Source organism: Nerophis lumbriciformis, linkage group LG17 (assembly GCF_033978685.3).
Source record: "Nerophis lumbriciformis linkage group LG17, RoL_Nlum_v2.1, whole genome shotgun sequence".
NCBI classification, from domain to species: Eukaryota; Metazoa; Chordata; class Actinopteri; order Syngnathiformes; family Syngnathidae; genus Nerophis; species Nerophis lumbriciformis.
In genome coordinates, this window is record NC_084564.2 from 3,660,235 (window position 1) to 3,682,614 (window position 22,380).

A 22,380-nucleotide genomic window follows, 5' to 3' on the forward strand; every position below is an offset into this window, starting at 1 on the left:
ATAGAATAAAATAATACTAATAAATAAATAAAAGGGAGATTATTCCTACTAAAATGTTTTTTTTATTACATTTATTTCATTTTTGTCAAATCTTGTTTTGTTTGGTTGCATAACTAGACAGTAATTTCTCTCCATACACCCCCCCCCCCGTCAGGGAGGGGCCAGACTGGAAAGCAAACACGCCGAAAAGAAGTGTGACGGTGAACGTCCACCTCAGCAATAAAGGGAAACAAAACACACCTGAAACGACCCTATCACAACCGCCATCACACACACACACACACACACACACACACATTCTTGTATTTGTTACCTTCTTGAGACGTGAGAAAAATGCCTACCTCTTTAGGTCAACCCTTTCTATCGTTGCGTTTTGGACCAGTTGTTCCTCCCAGGGAATTCAAGTCACAATTCGCTCCCAAGTTCTTTCCGACACTTAAAGCTGAGTTGGAAAAACCACCAGAGACATAATAGGTATTTTCTTGTATATATTCTCAAAGCTTTGCCAATATACATTTTGATTGAGACCAGTCTAACCCTAGAACCTTCTATCGCGCACACCCAAAATGGTCTGTCTTCCCGATCCCACCACACTCTCTCTCGTCCCATCTCTGTAGCCAAAACAAAATGCTAGTCTGAACGCATTCCAAAGAACTCAAGGTTATCACACATAGTATGCTTGCTGACAAGAGCATCAAGAGAATAAATGGAAAAGACGAGCTGTTTTCAAATATGACTAATAAATGAAAGAAGTACAACTTAAATTCGGATATATGTAAATATCTGCCTCCGACACTATATACAGGTAAAAGCCAGTAAATTAGAATATTTTGAAAAACTTGATTTATTTCAGTAATTGCATTCAAAAGGTGTAACTTGTACATTATATTTATTCATTGCACACAGACTGATGCATTCAAATGTTTATTTCATTTAATTTTGATAATTTGAAGTGGCAACAAATGAAAATCCAAAATTCCGTGTGTCACAAAATTAGAATATTACTTAAGGCTAATACAAAAAAGGGATTTTTAGAAATGTTGGCCAACTGAAAAGTATGAAAATGAAAAATATGAGCATGTACAATACTCAATACTTGGTTGGAGCTCCTTTTGCCTCAATTACTGCGTTAATGCGGCGTGGCATGGAGTCGATGAGTTTCTGGCACTGCTCAGGTGTTATGAGAGCCCAGGTTGCTCTGATAGTGGCCTTCAACTCTTCTGCGTTTTTGGGTCTGGCATTCTGCATCTTCCTTTTCACAATACCCCACATATTTTCTATGGGGCTAAGGTCAGGGGAGTTGGCGGGCCAATTTAGAACAGAAATACCATGGTCCGTAAACCAGGCACAGGTAGATTTTGCGCTGTGTGCAGGCGCCAAGTCCTGTTGGAACTTGAAATCTCCATCTCCATAGAGCAGGTCAGCAGCAGGAAGCATGAAGTGCTCTAAAACTTGCTGGTAGACGGCTGCGTTGACCCTGGATCTCAGGAAACAGAGTGGACCGACACCAGCAGATGACATGGCACCCCAAACCATCACCCAACCATGCAAATTGTGCATTTCCTTTGGAAATCGAGGTCCCAGAGTCTGGAGGAAGACAGGAGAGGCACAGGATCCACGTTGCCTGAAGTCTAGTGTAAAGTTTCCACCATCAGTGATGGTTTGGGGTGCCATGTCATCTGCTGGTGTCGGTCCACTCTGTTTCCTGAGATCCAGGGTCAACGCAGCTGTCTACCAGCAAGTTTTAGAGCACTTCATGCTTCCTGCTGCTGACCTGCTCTATGGAGATGGAGATTTCAAGTTCCAACAGGACTTGGCGCCTGCACACAGCGCAAAATCTACCCGTGCCTGGTTTACGGACCATGGTATTTCTGTTCTAAATTGGCCCGCCAACTCCCCTGACCTTAGCCCCATAGAAAATCTGTGGGGTATTGTGAAAAGGAAGATGCAGAATGCCAGACCCAAAAACGCAGAAGAGTTGAAGGCCACTATCAGAGCAACCTGGGCTCTCATAACACCTGAGCAGTGCCAGAAACTCATCGACTCCATGCCACGCCGCATTAACGCAGTAATTGAGGCAAAAGGAGCTCCAACCAAGTATTGAGTATTGTACATGCTCATATTTTTCATTTTCATACTTTTCAGTTGGCCAACATTTCTAAAAATCCCTTTTTTGTATTAGCCTTAAGTAATATTCTAATTTTGTGACACACGGAATTTTGGATTTTCATTTGTTGCCACTTCAAATCATCAAAATTAAATGAAATAAACATTTGAATGCATCAGTCTGTGTGCAATGAATAAATATAATGTACAAGTTACACCTTTTGAATGCAATTACTGAAATAAATCAAGTTTTTCAAAATATTCTAATTTACTGGCTTTTACCTGTATATATAAAGATGTGTATTTACAACATTAATAATATATACATACTATGCAAATATTAAAAAGGTAAGCTTTTAGGTTTTTAATCTTCATTATTTACTACGTTATTACAGTATGTCTCTGTATACATATTTATTTTATTTTTGTATTAATTTTGGCCAAAGGGGGCGCATTTCAATTTCTTATACACACTTGTTATTTCATATGTTGACCAGAGGGGTAACACTTTTAAAACCGACACACAGCTAAGTTGAAAAATCCCTGCTTTTTGATAGATTGAGACATTCTCTATTAGATGTCATCACTTGTTCACACCTCCTCATATGGGAGGTACTTTTCCTTGTTGATGTCTCAAGAAGGGTAGAAATACAAGAACTCACACACACGGATGTGTGACAGATCAGATGTGTGATTCTGGTCAGTGGAAGTGGTAACATCTGTGCTTTTTCCATTCCTGCTGGTTTCACTCACATGTCGCTAGTGCAAACACAAAGGTCACCACACTGACCTTCACAACAGCGCCACAGTGTGTGTGCGCGCGTGAAGAAACAAGCACTTCCTGGATGACACACATTCCATCCTCAAGCCTTGTTTACAGTTGCATGATGCACCTGTTTACATCTCTTTCGGCCTTTACTTTTGTTCTCGTCTTCTCTCTTAAAATGTTTGTACATGGTTTTGAATTAAACACAAATGTCCAAAAGCAATATTTCTAATCACTTTACACGTGGGGCCTTTTACGTCACCCAACACCGCCCCCTGCTGTTTGAGGACTATACTGCGGTCCAAGTGTCATACATTTATTAACAAGCCAGGTCTATCAATACACTTTATTTCATCTTTATACATATTGTTGATCAGGGACAAACTAATAATCAATACTCTGGGGACATTCAAATGTAATTATCTATAAAGTGAAGGGAATTAAAAACCTTTTTTTTTTATGCACCAATTTCTTATAATTCCGTCTTAGACCAAAATATCAAACATGTAATGTTTTATTTTTTTACATTTTTGACCATTTTGGAAGCCTTTTATCAGATAATGTCCAAGATTTAAATGAGTAAAATAAACCATGTTATGCAAATGTTACTAAAGGAAAATATTGACATTATTTGAGCAAAAGAATCATTTCAATGTAAAACTAAACAACAACTAGTGTCACTCTTTGTTTACAGACCCAAAACCAAACACGAATCACAAATATTTTTTCTAATTTTAAATTTTGTGCACAACTGGAAAATGGACAAAATGGATAACGGGCATATTAACCTATTTTCTGCATTTCCATTTTAGGCACCAAGTTTATACGGAAGTAGTTTCCCGGGGATTTATGTCATACTTGCCAACCCTCCCGGATTTTCCGGGAGACTCACGAAATTCAGCGCCTCCCGGGACAAATTTTCTCCCGAAATTCAGGCGGAGCTGGAGGCCACGCCCCCTCCAGCTCCATGCGGACCTGAGTGACAACCTGTTCACACGTCCGCTTTCCCACAATATAAACAGCTAATGATCGAGGGCGAGTTCTTGGTTTCTTATGTGGGTTTATTGTTAGGCAGTTTCATTAACGTCCTCCCAGCGCGGTAACAACACACAACAACAGCAGTCAAGTTTTCGTCTACCGTAAAGCAGTTCGTCTGCCGTAAACAGCAATCTTGTGACACTTTTAAACAGGACAATACTGCCATCTACTGTACATGCATATGTGACCCACCCATAATGTGTCACATTTTTGTGTTGATTTATTTATTTTATTTTGTGGTTTGAATTCGTTTTTGGAGCTGTCATTACACATTTATCAGTATTCACATTGGTCAGTAGGAGGCAGTAGGGCGTTTCTTCCCAATTGAATGCTATCACCTGCAGACCGGAAGTGTCTTGTCATTCTGATGAGTGCGACCAGTTTGTGAACAATTGAAACGTCCTGTGTGCTTTTTCCTCCTGTATAACAGGTTAGTTTTGGTGAATCAACTCACTGAATAATATCCATGTGATCTTTATAAGTTTAAGTACACATTCTGATGGTGGAGCCTAACTCTAAAGTGTTTGTGAGTTGTAGTTTGTATTTGTGAATGAATCCGGTGCACAGCTGCAGTAATCAATACAAAAAGGCGACGTGAGTGCGCAATGTTTATATAGGAACTTCTGATCCTAATTCAGACTCCCAAATTAGAGCTCCCGTTTTCTTATTGATTTTATAATGTATATTTGTATAATGTGTGTGTTCTGAAATAGTGACAGAGAATAGAACAAGGATGGACAATTCAACCCTTAACTCAACAATGAGTAGATGAGTGTTATGTGAGTGTATATGTGTAAATAAATGAACACTGAAATTCAAGTATTTATTTTATTTATTTATATATATATATATATATATGTACTAAAATATATATATATAAATAGCTAGAATTCACTGAAAGTCAAGTATTTCTTATATATATATATATATATATATATATATCTTAACCACGCCCCCGCCCCACCCCCGACCACGCCCTTTACCCCCCACCCCCCACCTCCCGAAATCGGAGGTCTCAAGGTTGGCAAGTATGATTTATGTTTGCAGGTAAACAAACGTAGAAGAAGACAGGAGGACTGATGGGAGTCTAAATCAAGTTGAGCATATGGAATTTCTTTATTTTTGCCTAGAAAAACATGAAAAATATGCATTTAAAAAAAAATCCAGATATAACTGCGATATCCGATGAAACGCTGTTTGGAACAAGACGTCATGTCATACTTGCCAACCTTGAGACCTCCGATTTCGGGAGGTGGGGGGAGGTGGGCGGGGTCGGGGTGGGACCGGGGCGTGGCTAAAGGGGACGAGTATATTTACAGCTAGAATTCACCAAGTCAAGTATTTCATATATATATATATATATATATATATATAGATATATATCTATATATATATATATATAAGAAATACTTGACGTTCAGTGAATTTTAGCTATATACATATATATATATATATTTATTTTATTATATGTATATATATATATATATATATATGTATATATATATGTATGTATATATACATACATATATATGTACATACATATATATATATATATATTTATTTTATTATATGTATATATATATATATATATATATATACATATTTTATTATATATATATATATATATGTATATATATATATAATAAATACTTGAATTTCAGTGTTCATTTATTTACACATGTACACACACAACACTCATCTACTCATTGTTGAGTTAAGGGTTGAATTGTCCATCCTTGTTCTATTCTCTGTCACTATTTTTCGAACCATGCTGAACACCCTCTCTGATGATGCATTGATGTGTGGCACGCACAAAAGTGCTTTCATCAAATGCACTAGATGGCAGTATTGTCCTGTTTAAGAGTGTCACAACATTGCTGTTTACGGCAGACGAACTGCTTTACGGTATACAAAAACGTGACTGCTGTTGTTGTGTGTTGTTGCCGCGCTGGGAGGACGTTAATGAAACTGCCTAACAATAAACCCACGAGGACCTGAGTCCGCCTGAATTTCGGGAGATTTTCGGGAGAAAATTTGTCCCGGGAGGTTTTCGGGAGAGGCGCTGAATTTCGGGAGTCTCCCGGAAAATCCGGGAGGGTTGGCAAGTATGCGTCATGTTGCGTTGCCATTTCCTTATAAGGAGATGCAAATAAATGTCTTTATAGCGGCCACGTTTTTAATATTTCCTTTACCAGATATTCATCTACATTTGTCACTGCTACATCAGTGATTCAAAATGTTCTAATTATATTGTGCGACTAACAAGGCCTTAGCAAGGCTACCTGCTGCCATCTAGTGGAATATTATTTAACTGCGCTCAAAGGCACAAGCGGTCAACTGACTTCTTCGATGAAATGGTCGTCCTGTCTTCTTCTACGTTTGTTTGCCTGCAAGCCCAAGTCCACGTAAAACTACTTCCGGGTAAACTTGCGTCTCAAATAGATTAGCAGGAAATAACCCGTTATTCGTTTTGTCCATTTTCCAATTGTGCACAAAATCAGAAATTACAAAAACTATTTCTCATCGGTTTTTCGTAACAAATATTGGAAAAAAACATTTTTTGTTTTGTTTTTTCAGTTGTAAATTGAAAATTAATGAACAAATGATAGACTAATTCGAAAGGCCTTTAAAGGATTAAGAAAACAAAACATTCCATGTTTGGTATTTTTGTCTAGGACTTATGTTGATTGAGAAATCTAGGCAAAAAATATGAATCCAACATTTTTGAAAAAAAAAAAAAGGGACTTAAATGTTCTGTTTGGCTTTGGGGTATTGTTATTGTACGTCTATCGAAGAATTGAACATTGGAATTTTTTTAATTTGACAGGAAAAAACTGTCTTAGGACAAATCATGTGTAATAGAATAACACAACAAACATATCCAAAAATACAGCAAAAATGTACTGCAAGTCAGCCTTTGTCCCCTGAGGGTTACATTTACAAAAATATTAAACTAATAAATTATTCCAATAAAACAGGTTAATAGAATTGACGCAAAAATTAAACAAAAATGTTTTTTCAACAATGCTTAAAACGTGTAGTCATTACGAGGATGTGCTTAATTATGCGGAAACAAGCTTAATTTGTTTCATGGTCAGGAGCTTAACTTGTTGTAAAAGTGCATCAGTGCTGTACCACTAAAGACAAGATTACTTGAGTGGAGAAGAAGGACCACAGCTGCGGTGTTGTTGGGGGTCACACTGAAACTGGGACCACCTGAAACACACACACACACACACACTTTGGTAAAATACAAACAAATCTAAAAGTCAGGCTTGTGGCACCCTTTGAGAGAAAAAAAAGAGGAAAATTGGAAAAGAAGAGTAACATTTCTATCAGCACCAAGTTCTACCATGCAAACCCTGAAATAAAATGTTGAAAATCAAGACTACATTTCCTGCAATAATAATTCCTTTTTACAAACCCCGTTTCCATATGAGTTGGGAAATTGTGTTAGATGTAAATACAAACGGAATACAATGATTTGCAAATCCTTTTCAACCCATATTCAATTGAATATGCTACAAAGACAACATATTTGATGTTCAAACTCATAAACTTTATTTTTTTTCTGCAAATAATAATTAACTTAGAATTTCATGGCTGCAACACGTGCCAAAGTAGTTGGGAAAGGGCATGTTCACCACTGTGTTACATGGCCTTTCCTTTTAACAACACTCAGTAAATGTTTGGGAACTGAGGAGACACATTTTTGAAGCTTCTAAGGTGGAATTCTTTCCCATTCTTGCTTGATGTACAGCTTAAGTTGTTCAACAGTCCGGGGGTCTCCGTTGTGCTATTTTAGGCTTCATAATGCGCCACACATTTTCAATGGGAGACAGGTCTGGACTACAGGCAGGCCAGTCTAGTACCCACACTCTTTTACTATGAAGCCACGTTGATGTAACACGTGGCTTGGCATTGTCTTGCTGAAATAAGCAGGGGCGTTCATGGTAACGTTGCTTGGATGGCAACATACGTTGTATGTACCTTTCAGCATTAATGGTGCCTTCACAGATGTGTAAGTTACCCATGTCTTGGGCACTAATACACCCCCATACCATCACACATGCTGCCTTTTACACTTTGCGCCTATAACAATCCGGATGGTTCTTTTCCTCTTTGGTCCGGAGGACACGACGTCCACAGTTTCCAAAAAAAATTTGAAATGTGGACTCGTCAGACCACAGAACACTTTTCCACTTTGTATCAGTCCATCGTAGATGAGCTCAGGCCCAGCGAAGCCGACGGCGTTTCTGGGTGTTGTTGATAAACGGTTTTCGCCTTGCATAGGAGAGTTTCAACTTGCACTTACAGATGTAGCGACCAACTGTAGTTACTGACAGTGGGTTTCTGAAGTGTTCCTGAGTCCATGTGGTGATATCCTTTACACACTGATGTCGCTTGTTGATGCAGTACAGCCTGAGGGATCGAAGGTCACGGGCTTAGCTGCGTACGTGAAGTGATTTCTCCAGATTCTCTGAACCCTTTGATGATATTACGGACCGTAGATGGTGAAATCCCTAAATTCCTTGCAATGGATGCTTGAGAAAGGTTTTTCTTAAACTGTTCAACAATTTGCTCACGCATTTGTTGACAAAGTGGTGACCCTCGCCCCATCCTTGTTTGTGAATGACTGAGCATTTAATGGAATCTACTTTTATACCCAATCATGGCACCCACCTGTTTCCAATTAGCCTGTTCACCTGTGGGATGTTCCAAATAAGTGTTTGATGAGCATTCCTCAACTTTATCAGTATTTATTGCCACCTTTCCCAACTTCTTTGTCACGTGTTGCTGGCATCAAATTCTAAAGTTAATGATTATTTGCAACAAAAAAAAATGTTTATCAGTTTGAACATCAAATATGTTGTCTTTGTAGCATATTCAACTGAATATGGGTTGAAAATGATTTGCAAATCATTGTATTCCGTTTATATTTATATATATTTACACTATTTCCCAACTCATATGGAAACGGGGTTTGTACTTCTGGATTTATTTTTAATTTTATTTACGAATACCAATCACTTTTTGCTGTTTTTTAGACACACGTTCCATGTTATGTACCACATAATTTCATTAATAGATAATTTACTATCATTATTATCATTGAAAATGTAATATAAAAGTCTATAACATGCATGCAAAGAACTCAGAAAACCTTTCTCATTTGGCAACTCTATCCTGTAGCCACGCCCCCTCGGGTAATATACTTCACCTGTTGTGACCTCTGTTTACAATCCGTCACGTCAAAAATACACCTTCTCAATGGCTACTAATAAATACTCTAGAAATACAACAAGTTTGGAACGTACAGTGTTCGGATTGTAATCATCCAAACATGATTAGCAGCAAACGGTGCACAGCCGTCACCGTTGAGGCTCGGCGAGCGAATGCCTACGATGACAAGTAAGCTAGCTAGCTAGTTGGCTAATGTGTGTGTGTATATATATATATATATATATATATATATATATATATACACACACACACACACATACATATATATACACACATATATTTGTATATGTATATATATATATATATATATATATATATATACATACATACATACATACATACACAGTAATTATATATATACACATATATATATATATATATGTGTATATATATATATATATCTATATATATATATACAGTATATACATACTGTGTGTGTATATACTGTGTGTGCAGTGTTTCCCACAGGACAGGCATCTATTTGTGGTGGTGTGGTCGGGGGGCGGGGGGTGACAGCGGCAGCGGCGATGACCAAGAAGAACGCGGAGTTGGAATATAAGTACAACACTTTATGTACATATTTAGCTCATTAAAATTACCGACAGGAAGGCGAGAAACACTTTATTTCAACAGACTCTGGCGCCGTACCTGTCGTCAAAACTCCAAAGACCGACTGCACAGTTGCGCTAACAAAATAACAGTCTCAGAAAGCTGGCGTACACAAGCTAGCAAGCTACGGAGTTTGCCGACAATGTATTTCTTGTAAAGTGTATACAGAGGAGTACAGAAGCTGGACAAATAAGATGCCAAAAACAAACCACTTTCATGTGGTATTGGACAGAAAGGAGGACTTTTTTTCTCCTCCATTCGAAAATGCGGACGTTATCATCACTACTGTCTGATTCCAATCAATGCAAATCATCAGAATCAGGTAATACACCAACTTATATTCTTGTCTTCATGAAAGAAAGGAATCTATATGTGTTAAACATGCTTGTATTATCTTTAAACACCTTTAACTTGTTAACAATATTAACTATATGTGTTAAACATGCTTGTATTATCTTTAAACACCTTTAACTTGTTAACAATATTAACTATATGTGTTAAACATGCTTGTATTGTCATTAAACACCTTTAACTTGTTAACAATATTAACTATATGTATTAAACATACTTGTATTATCATTAAACACCTTTAATTTATTAACAATATGTGTTAAACATGCTTGTATTATCTTTAAACACCTTTAACTTGTTAACAATATTAACTATTTGTATTAAACATACTTGTATTATCATTAAACACCTTTAATTTATTAACAATATTAACTATATGTGTTAAACATGCTTGCATTATCATTAAACACCTTTAACTTATTAACAAAAACATATATTTCATAAATAAGTAAATATAAATTATATATATGAATGAGGTAGAGCCCCACGATTTGATCAATTGAAAAGTAGCTCGCCTGCAGAAAAAGTGTGAGCACCCCTGAGTTACACCCATCTGAACAGGTCAGCCACCTGTTTAAAGCCCGATCACAGTTGAAATCTTGAAATGAAGGGCCTTTAATGGCCAAAACATTAACCTGGACAACATTTTAACAGCTGGTTGGCTCAGATTTTATTCTTTTCATTGCATTCACATGCTGCAGTGGACAGTGGACAATTTAGCTTAATTATTAATGTAGTATCTGAAGCACCGTCTCCACGTGTGTTTATTGACAACAGGGTTATAACCTGGACACGTTAGCTCGTCGGTATTGTAACACGTGACTGTTACTACGTGCGTCTGCCCGAGTCAAACAGCGGCGGTGTTAATGAAGCAGCGTCAGGCTGCTCACCATCAGCGAAACGCTCGGTGAAATCGCGGATTAACGTTAAATATATGACGAGCCGCGAGCGATGCAGCTATAATTTATCTACCTACAACCTATATTACCCTCGTATTTTGATCCGGTCGGTCCGTTCTTTTTACTCCGTCTTCTTCTTCTGGCCCACCAGGTGAATTAAGTGCTATTGGCGGAGTTACAATGCATAGTACGCTACCGCCACCTACTGCACCAGAGTTGTAACTACAAGGTACATTCACAGACAGAGTCCCATTGCTTTTATGAGCGGTCGAGCGAGTCAAAAGCCGAAAAATCCATTTGTGGCGGACGTAATTCTTTCGTGGCGGGCCGCCACAAATGAATGAATGTGTGGGAAACACTGCTGTGTGTGTATATATATATATATATAAATAATGAAATGCATAGGCAAATATAATATATTATTCGCTGTAACAAGTGGCCCTTTGAGGCCAGTCATAACTACACTACAATGTCAAATATTACAGCAAGTAGTGTTAAACAAAGATATAAATACAATTGTTCTTTATCATTCTGCCAACTTTACTCCGGGCACCCCGCTCTTGTCTTTAAAGACAAAATATCCCTGAAGTCAGGTGCTCCTGGTAGCAATTGTCCCATGCCGTTATTTTTGGAGGTTTGTGTGTGGTTTATGATTTTGTTCTTGTATTTATTTAATGTTGTTTACGTCATATCTGTGTTTGGAGCGTTTGGAAAGGTTTTTAGGACACATCCTAAAAGAGTCAAAGTCACCTTGTTGTTGGATGCGCCTCGTCCCAGGACGATTCCTAGCAGCGCGTTGAGGACGTTGGCGCCACAGAGGACCATCTGGAGCCCACTGGCGCCCCCCAGCACACTGAAGAGAACCACGTTCCAAAGGACCACACCCCCGGGCTCCAAACACACTCCTGACCACCGAGTCCTGTTGTACAGATACCCAGCGTCCCTGCCAGGACACACACTTAGTGGCACAGTTCGACACTGGGCCGGATAAATTGTGTGTGTGTGTGCGCTAATGTCCTACCGGTCTGCGGTGGGTTTGAGCGGGACCCCCCAGGCCGGTCCAGATGTGGTGTTGTAGAGACAAAGAGGACCTTGAACAAGTCCTGTGGCGCTGACCAGACAACACATGCCAGCCGCCAGCAGACACAAACACGAGTACAGCGCCTGACGCAACATCTGGACAGACGACCACAACACCGTTATTTACGTTATGGTCCTCGTGTCATGTGACCGCCAGACGCTTACCTGACCCCTGAAGGCACAGCAGCCTCGTGTTTGGCTGCTCCGCACAAACGCTCGAGCTCCGAGTAGAACCTGCAAAACCCCAAAGTCACCACGAGAACCTCAGAGAGGAACAAGAAGGTCACAGGACAAAAAGAACCACGATCTTCCTCGTCAACTCACCAGGACGCCAGAGCTCCACAGCCCCGTGGCCCAGGTGGCCTCTCTGGTCACGTGACCCTCCAGCAGGAAGTGGACCTTCATCTCGGGGAACAGCAGCAGGATGTTGGCCAGCACGCAGACGATCGCCAAGGCAACCAGGGACACGCCCACGCAGCGCAGACACCTCGACACGCACATCTTCTCAAACTTTCTGCGGTCGTGCTGCACACAACAGAACCTACTAGAACTTACTTCCAGCGACAACAAACATCAGCTTTCGAGCAACAGCAACTCACCAATGATGGGCTCTCTTGTAGTCATGTGATCATTTGTTGATATCCACATACACTGAAATGATTTAATAACATCTTTGAAATCCACTCTTATGGAAGACACCATCCATCACATAAACACAGTAGAATATTCACAAAAATAAAAGCTATACATCATAGTTGTAAGGACAGTTTCATAACATTACACACTTTAGAATATTCAGGAAAAATAAAAGCTATATATCATAACTGTAAGGGCAGGTCCACTCACTGTGAAGATGTCCAACTGATTAGACGTCCACCTTGAAGTCACGCTTAAAGAGGAAGCAGAGGTGTTTATAAGTGGACACCGGACACACATGGATACGTCCACGCTTCCTTATAAGGGCATAGGAAGTGTCTTGTGGTCGCAAATAACGCAGAGGAAATGTTTGCATCACTGGACAACATTTGACACTTTCAAAGCAGCAATATGAAACACTATAATGTAGATGAAAATATGACTCGTATTAAAGGAAAACATCTCTGTAGTTACCATGGCGACAAGAGCGCTTCCATTTAGGGATCCATACACCTGGTGAACCAGCCTGGACGTGTCAGTGCTCATCACTTACTGTTGCTTTAGTACAGTGCTTCTCAAATAGTGTGGTGGGGCCTGAGAGGCAATAGTGTAATCGCATATATCCAGTCACTAGAGGGAGGGCATGAAATTGTCTGTTCCCTAGAAAAGGTGGGGCAGGCACTCCTGGTGGGGCCCAGAGAGGTGTCGGGAAAAGGGGGGCGTGAAAGGCAACAGCGTAATAGCCTCTTTCGAGTTCGTAAAACACAATCTTGGCATATACAGTGTCGGAGGAAGATATTTACATATATCCGAATTTAAGTTGTACTTCTTTTATTTCATAGTCATATTTGAAAACAGCTCGAAATTTCCATTTCTTCTCTTGCTGCTTTGTCTGCAAGTAAACTGTGTGTGCTTAACCTTGAAGTGAGGAATGTTAGAGAGAGCGAAAATAAGCATTTGTTTTGGCTAAGAGAGACATGACTGCCAGGCTTCTCCTACGTAATGACGTAATTAACACATGAGCTTTTAGGTGTTGTTAGCTAATTAGAGCAATTTGGATTGCTAGCATTAGCTGTCATTGAATGTATATTCCATCATAACAGCAACATGACTCATATTTGCCAACCTTGAGACCTCCGATTTCGGGAGGTGGGGGCGTGGTTGGGGGCGTGGTTAAGAGGGGAGGAGTATATTGACAGCTAGAATTCACAAAGTCAAGTATTTCATATATATATATATATATATATATATATATATATATATGTGTGGGAAAAAAATCACAAGACTATTTCACCTCTACAGGCCTGTTTCATGAGGGGGGTTCCCTCAATCATCAGGAGACTTTAATGGGAGCATTCACATACCATGGTTTATATAGGGCACAGAGTGGGTGGGTACAGGCTGGCGTAGGGGCGTGGTGATTGGCTCATGTGTTACCTAGGAGGTGTTTCCGTCTGTGGCGGCATGCTGTTACAATTTCGCTGCGCTTGTTGAGGGATGACAGGTCTGGACGGTAAATAATAAACAGTTTCTTTTTCAAGCATAGGTTGCATCTTTTATTACCACTATTGTAAGGTGTGCTGGATGCGAGAATTTGCCAAGTTATTGAATATTCAACATTATTGTCTTTGAGGTCCCAAATGTGTTTGCTGAGTTCTGTGGTATTCCGCAGGTTTTGGTTCCTGAAAGAAGCCTTGTGATTGTTCCATCTGGTTTTGAACTCTCCCTCGGTTAATCCTACACATGTGTCGGATGTGTTAATGTCCTTGCGTGTTACCTTAGATTGGTAGACAACTGATGTTTGTAAGCACCCCCCGTTGAGAGGGCAATCAGGTTTCTTTCGACAGTTGCAGCCTTTGTTGGTTTTGGAGTCGCTCTGTCTGGGGGCCGACGGCTCATTTGCAATTGTTTTGTTGTGGTTTGAGATAATTTGTCGTATATTGTTCATACAGCTGTAGCTCAATTTAATGTTCTTGTTGAATACTTTTCTTAGGGTGTTGTCTTTGGGAAAGTGTTTGTCAATCAGATTGAGGAATTTGTGTCCAATGTTAGTTGAGACGTTTTTGCTGTATGGGGGGTTGTACCAGATGATGTCGTTTCGTTTTCTGTTCTTTTTTGGTTGGTTTTCTGGCGTGGGTTCATAGGTGAGGGTGAAATTGTACCCTACGCCAGCCTGTACCCACCCACTCTGTGCCCTATATAAACCATGGTATGTGAATGCTCCCATTAAAAGTCTCCTGATGATTGAGGGAACCCCCCTCATGAAACAGGCCTGTAGAGATGAAATAGTCTTGTGATTTTTTCCCACACATACATATATTGCGCTCTACTACGGTATCGAGCACTATTTTTTGGATAACCTTATTAAGACATATATATATATATATATATATATATATACATCCTGAAAATATGCAAACAAACTGTGTTTGGATAATTGATACTTCAAACTTGCATAAATAAATATTAAGGAATATAACATAACTTGGCTTCTGAGAGTTTCAAAATGTAATGAATAAAATGCTAAAGTTGTTGATAAACAAGCAATTATTTTAATAATTAAATATGGTCATTTTAAATGAATTATTATGATAATTTAAAATCAATTATTTCAAATATGTTTATTTCAATGTATAATTCTATGGCTGGATGTAATAAGGAGTCACGAAAAAATACAAATAAAAATACAATTAATTTTGATCTTTTTAGCAAAATATAGTAAAAATGTATTTAGTTTTTTCTTTAAATTAATAAATATATTTATTTTTAGGTAAGATAAACATAATAATACAATTTATCTCTAGTCTGGATGATTTAGTTCTTGTCACCCTGTTGTCCTCCTGTCATGAAAAAAGGCTGTCCTCACTCAGGTCCGCATGGAGCTGGAGGGAGCGCGGCTTCCAGCTCCGGCAGAAAATCGGGAGATTTTCGGGAGAATATTTGTCCCGGGAGGTTTTCGGGAGAGGCGCTGAATTTCGGGAGTCTCACGGAAAATTCGGGAGGGTTGGCAAGTATGACATGACTGCAACTTGTTAGTTGCTTCTCTCGGACTGCTTTTGTTTGTGTGCACAGCACAGTGGCAGCTGTAAACACCAATCTTTTTATCCGGGCTGGCAAAAACTGTAATTGTGAAAAATATAGACAATTGTCAAACAAATGTGTTCCGTTAAACCATTAAAGGTAACAAAAGATAGCCGGTGGTGTTATTGAAAAATTCTGTGACGTGACAGAAAATAAATAAGAACCGCTGCTTTAGTATTAGTTACTGTTCCAAAGTATTTAGGGTAATAATAATATTAAGAGCAGCACGGTGGTTAGTGCATTAGCCTCACAATACGAAGGTCCTGGGTTCGATCCCCGTGCTCGGGATCTTTCTGTGTGGAGTTTGCATGTTCTCCCCGTGACTGCGTGGGTTCCCTTCCTCCCACCTCCAAAGACATGCACCTGGGGATAGGTTGATTGGCAACACTAAATTGGCCCTAGTGTGTGAATGTGAGTGTGAATGTTGTCTGTCTATATGTGTTGGCCCTGTGATGAGGTGGGGACTTGTCCAGGGTGTAACCCACCTTCCGCTTGAGTGCAGCTGAGATAGGCTCCAGCACTCTCCGGGACAAGCGGTAGAAAATGGATGGATGGATGGATGGATAATAATAATGCTTCAAGATAGTGATGGGTCCGGCAACACCGATGCATGGGCGCATGCGTCGAGCTCATAGAGCGAAACCCCGTGTCGGTGCGCGTACCGCTTTTAGAAAGTCACGTGACCGATCATGAGCTGTTTTGGTCACGTGACCGATACGCCAACTGTGTCGCACTGACGCCTCCTCTGTGCCCTGTGAGCGGGTCTTTTCTACAGCCGGAGAAATAATAACTAAGAAGAGAAAGCGTCTAAAATTGAATACGTTGGAAAAACTGTTTTTTTTTTAATAGAAATGTGTAAAAAAAAATAAAAATAAATGTCCAGGTCCACAAGCATCCTCATTCACAACACGTTCTCTTAGATTTCCATGTTATGATACATGTTCACATTATTTATTGACTGTATCTAAAAAAGACAAAAAATATATTTTTATTTAAATGAAGTTATGAAATAATCCTAAATGAAATACAATGACTTGGTTTATATTATTGTATATACCGTATTTTCCGCACTATTAGCCGCACCTAAAAACCACAAATTTACTCAAAAGCTGACAGTGCGCCTTATAACCCGGTGCGCTTTATATATGGATTAATATTAAGATTCATTTTCATAAAGTTTCGGTCTCGCAACTACGGTAAACAGCCGCCATCTTTTTTCCCCGTAGAAGAGGAAGTGCTTCTTCTTCTACGCAAGCAACCGCCAAGGTAAGCACCCGCCCCCATAGAACAGGAAGCGCTTTTTCTTCTACTGTAAGCAACCACCCGCCCGCGTAGAAGAAGAAGAAGAGCGCGGATATTACGTTTCATTTCCTTTGTGTGTTTACATCTGTAAAGACCACAAAATGGCTCCTACTAAGCGACAGGTTTCCGGTTCATGAAAAGACGCAATCTCTCCATCCGCACACGGACTACTATTTCACAGCAACTGCCTAAAGACTTTCAAGAAAAGCTGGCTACTTTCCGTGCATATTGTAAAAACAAGATAGCTGAAAAAAAGATCCGGCCAGAGAACATTATCAACATGGACGAGGTTCCACTGACTTTTGATATTCCTGTGAACCGCACTGTGGATACAACGGGAGCACGTACGGTGAATATTCGCACCACAGGGAATGAGAAGTCATCCTTCACTGTGGTTCTAGCTTGCCATGCTAATGGCCAGAAACTTCCACCCATGGTGATATTCAAAAGGAAGACCTTGCCAAAAGAGACCTTTCCAGCCGGCGTCATCATAAAAGCTAACTCGAAGGGATGGATGGATGAAGAAAAGATGAGCGAGTGGTTAAGGTAAGTTTACGCGAAGAGGCCGGGTGGCTTTTTTCACGCAGCTCCGTCCATGTTGATATACGACTCCATGCGCGCCCACATCACGCTGGTTTTTAATATATTATTAAAGTTTGACTGACCTGTGTGACTGTTTTTTTGACATTCCTTTAGCGCAGTTAGATGCGGCTTATAACACGGGGCGGCTTATAGGTGGACACAGTTTTGAAATATGCCGTTCATTGAAGGCGCGGCTTATAACCCATGGCGCCTTATGGTGCGGAAAATACGGTACTAGGTCAGTGGTTCTCAACCTTTTTTCAGCAATGTACCCCCTGTGAATTTTTTTTTTAATTCAAGTACCCCCTAATCAGAGCAAAGCATTTTTGGTTGAAAAAAAAAAAAAGATAAAGAAGTAAAATACAGCACTATGTCATCAGTTTCTGATTTATTAAATTGTATAACAGTGCAACATATTGCTAATTTGTAGTGGTCTTTCTTCAACTATTTGGAAAAAAAGATATAAAAATAACTAAAAACTTGTTGAAAAATAAACAAGTGATTCAGTTATAAATAAAGATTTCTACACATAGAAGTAATCATCAACTTAAAGTGCCCTCTTTGGGGATTGTAATAGAGATCCATCTGGATTCATGAACATTCTAAACATTTCTTCACAAAAAAAAAATCATTATCAATATTTATGGAACATGTCCACAAAAAATCTAGCTGTCAATACTGAATATTGCATTGTTGCATTTCTTTTCACAGTTCTTTTTGACGGACATTTTAGTGACAAACCTGAGCTTGTGCTTCACTGAGTTTATGAACGAACTTACATTCATATTTTGTTGAAGTATTATTAAATACATATATTTATAAAGGATTTTTGAATTGTTGCTATTTTTAGAATATTTAAAAAAAATCTCACGTACCCCTTGGCATACCTTCAAGTACCCCCATTTGAGAACCACTGTACTAGGTCATAAAATCAGTGTCAGTTGAGTCGGTCCATAGGTTGCCTGTAGGGATTTTTAATGTCCAGCAGATATCAGTATTTCGTGACACAGTATCGACACAGTATCAATACAGTTTTGCAATGTGTCGAAACGCTTCATGACGCCTCATCAACCCATCACTACTTCAAGACGTTTGTTGTTGTCTAATATGTACAGGTAAAAGCCAGTAAATTAGAATATTTTGAAAAACTTGATTTATTTCAGTAATTGCATTCAAAAGGTGTAACTTGTACATTATATTTATTCTGCTCTAAAAACTTGCTGGTAGACGGCTGCGTTGACCCTGGATCTCAGGAAACAGAGTGGACCGACACCAGCAGATGACATGGCACCCCAAACCATCACTGATGGTGGAAACTTTACACTAGACTTCAGGCAACGTGGATCCTGTGCCTCTCCTGTCTTCCTCCAGACTCTGGGACCTCGATTTCCAAAGGAAATGCAAAATTTGCATGGTTGGGTGATGGTTTGGGGTGCCATGTCATCTGCTGGTGTCGGTCCACTCTGTTTCCTGAGATCCAGGGTCAACGCAGCCGTCTACCAGCAAGTTTTAGAGCACTTCATGCTTCCTGCTGCTGACCTGCTCTATGGAGATGGAGATTTCAAGTTCCAACAGGACTTGGCGCCTGCACACAGCGCAAAATCTACCCGTGCCTGGTTTACGGATCATGGTATTTCTGTTCTAAATTGGCCCGCCAACTCCCCTGACCTTAGCCCCATAGAAAATCTGTGGGGTATTGTGAAAAGGAAGATGCAGAATGCCAGACCCCAAAACGCAGAAGAGTTGAAGGCCACTATCAGAGCAACCTGGGCTCTCATAACACCTGAGCAGTGCCAGAAACTCATCGACTCCATGCCACGCCGCATTAACGCAGTAATTGAGGCAAAAGGAGCTCCAACCAAGTATTGAGTATTGTACATGCTCATATTTTTCATTTTCATACTTTTCAGTTGGCCAACATTTCTAAAAATCCCTTTATTGTATTAGCCTTAAGTAATATTCTAATTTTGTGACACACGGAATTTTGGATTTTCATTTGTTGCCACTTCAAATCATCAAAATTAAATGAAATAAACATTTGAATGCATCAGTCTGTGTGCAATGAATAAATATAATGTACAAGTTACACCTTTTGAATGCAATTACTGAAATAAATCAAGTTTTTCAAAATATTCTCATTTACTGGCTTTTACCTGTATATTGACGCTTACATAGGTCTGGTGATAATGTTCCCCTTTAATAGTTCAAACAAATGTACATTATTGCAATCAGTTGATAAAACATTGTCCTTTACAATTATAAAAGCTTTTTACAAAAATCTACTACTCTGCTTGCATGTCAGCAGACTGGGGTAGATCCTGCTGAAATCCTATGTATTGAATGAATAGACAATCCTTTTGAATCGGGAAAATATCCTTTTTGAATCGAGAATCGCGTTGAATTGAAAAAAATCGATTTAGAATCGAATCGTGACCCCAAGAATCGATATTGAATCGAATCGTGGGACACCCAAAGATTCACAGCCCTAGTAAATATATATGCTTGAAAGGCTTTTGCTAAATGTGTCTATAATTGTTGAAATGTGATACAAACGTGATTATTGTGTCTCTAAATTTGTCTTTCAATACTAACTACAATTTTTGTAGCTTTAAAGAGGAAAAAATATATTATAATAATTAAAGTTTGTACTATTAATTCAATTTGATTATTCACCTCTAAATGTGTATTTGAATGTTGAATACAATTGTTGTGGCTTTAAATCCTGTAATTAGGACATGACGACAGACGCAAATGTCAGTCATAGAAATATGATAAGCGGGTATATACTTCTGTTTCTGTGCGCACTTCCGTGTTTTTCTCTATTTTCAGTTTTTTATCTAGCGGTTTGTCTTACTTTAGCTGCAGGATGAGTCACCGTGTCTCTTTGGCGGACCGCACGGGAGGAATCCTGCTCATGTTTGACCTTTAACCCACTGCCGGCGCCATCGAACACCAACCTCGGCCCCACGGGACAGCGTGGCTCCGCCTCGAACTGGTTTTGGGAGGCGAGGACACCTGAGTGAGGACAGTGGACATGTTGACTGGGTCGCAATGGTGTCAGACGAATACACATCACCTTGAGTGGACCTCACAGACTGTCCAGGAGGTCGGCGTCAAGCAAAATATTTTGCGTGTTGCAATCAATTTACAAGTCCATTGCACAAGGGCTGTGGTTGAACTTCCTCTAAACTGGGATGACAATAAGACATTTAGTAGTGAGAAATAAGGCAACAAGAAAAACAATAAATGTGTTGTGTTTTTGTCTTTAAGAAGGGGAACCGGAGGGTGTGTTCCAACTATCGTGGGATCACACTCCTCAGCCTTCCCGGTAAGGTCTATTCAGGTGTACTGGAGAGGAGGCTATGCCGGATAGTCGAACCTCGGATTCAGGAGGAACAGTGTGGTTTTCGTCCTGGTCGTGGAACTGTGGACCAGCTCTATACTCTCGGCAGGGTCCTTGAGGGTGCATGGGAGTTTACCCAACCAGTCTACATGTGTTTTGTGGACTTGGAGAAGGCATTCGACCGTGTTCCTCGGGAAGTCCTGTGGGGAGTGCTCAGAGAGTACGGGGTATCGGACTGTCTGATTGTGGCAGTCCGCTCCCTGTATGATCAGTGCCAGAGCTTGGTCCGCATTGCCGGTAGTAAGTCGGACACGTTTCCAGTGAGGGTTGGACTCCAAGGCTGCCCTTTGTCACCGATTCTGTTCATAACTTTTATGGACAGAATTTCTAGGCGCAGTCAAGGCGTTGAGGGGATCTGGTTTGGTGGCTGCAGGATTAGGTCTCTGCTTTTTGCAGATGATGTGGTCCTGATGGCTTCATCTGGCCAGGATCTTCAGCTCTCACTGGATCGGTTCGCAGCCGAGTGTGAAGCGACTGGGATGAGAATCAGCACCTCCAAGTCCGAGTCCATGGTTCTCGCCCGGAAAAGGGTGGAGTGCCATCTCCGGGTTGGGGAGGAGATCTTGCCCCCAGTGGAGGAGTTCAAGTACCTCGGAGTCTTGTTCACGAGTGGGGGAAGAGTGGATCGTGAGATCGACAGGCGGATCGGTGCGGCGTCTTCAGTAATGCGGACGCTGTATCGATCCGTTGTGGCGAAGAAGGAGCTGAGCCGGAAGGCAAAGCTCTCAATTTACCGGTCGATCTACGTTCCCATCCTCACCTATGGTCATGAGCTTTGGGTTATGACCGAAAGGACAAGATCACGGGTACAAGCGGCTGAAATGAGTTTCCTCCGCCGGGTGGCGGGGCTCTCCCTTAGAGATAGGGTGAGAAGCTCTGCCATCCGGGAGGAGCTCAAAGTAAAGCCGCTGCTCCTCCACATCGAGAGGAGCCAGATGAGGTGGTTCGGGCATCTGGTCAGGATGCCACCCGAACGCCTCCCTAGGGAGGTGTTTAGGGCACGTCCCACCGGTAGGAGGCCGCGGGGAAGACCCAGGACACGTTGGGAAGACTATGTCTCCCGGCTGGCCTGGGAACGCCTCGGGGTCCCACAGGAAGAGCTGGACGAAGTGGCTGGGGAGAGGGAAGTCTGGGCTTCCCTGCTTAAGCTGCTGCCCCCGCGACCCGACCTCGGATAAGCGGAAGAAGATGGATGGATGGATGGATGGATGGTGTTGTGTTTTACCTCCAGAAACCATCTTTTAACCGGTGAAACCTGTAAAACTTTTTGTCAGGGGAAAACA

The 22,380-nt window shown here is 40.5% G+C and overlaps 1 protein-coding gene across 3 annotated transcripts; it reads right to left on the minus strand.

Moving 5' to 3' along the window:
* Positions 1-6,707: 6,707 nt before the first annotated feature.
* On the minus strand, positions 6,708-13,409 carry LOC133614161 (transmembrane 4 L6 family member 5). 3 transcript variants are annotated; one of them, XM_061971972.1, is made up of 7 exons: positions 12,919-13,409; positions 12,693-12,744; positions 12,418-12,618; positions 12,259-12,327; positions 12,035-12,189; positions 11,764-11,956; positions 6,708-7,126 (listed from the first exon to the last, which is right to left on the minus strand). In XM_061971972.1, the coding sequence occupies exons 3-7, from the start codon at positions 12,592-12,594 to the stop codon at positions 7,106-7,108; spliced, it is 615 nt and encodes a 204-aa protein (XP_061827956.1). In that variant the 5' UTR covers positions 12,595-12,618; positions 12,693-12,744; positions 12,919-13,409; the 3' UTR covers positions 6,708-7,105. The 3 variants fall into 3 exon arrangements, with proteins under 3 accessions (XP_061827956.1, XP_061827958.1, XP_061827957.1); XM_061971974.1 differs by having other exon boundaries at positions 12,940-12,965; XM_061971973.1 differs by lacking the exon at positions 12,919-13,409 and having other exon boundaries at positions 12,418-12,634; positions 12,693-12,870.
* Between the last annotated feature and the right edge of the window lie 8,971 nt (positions 13,410-22,380).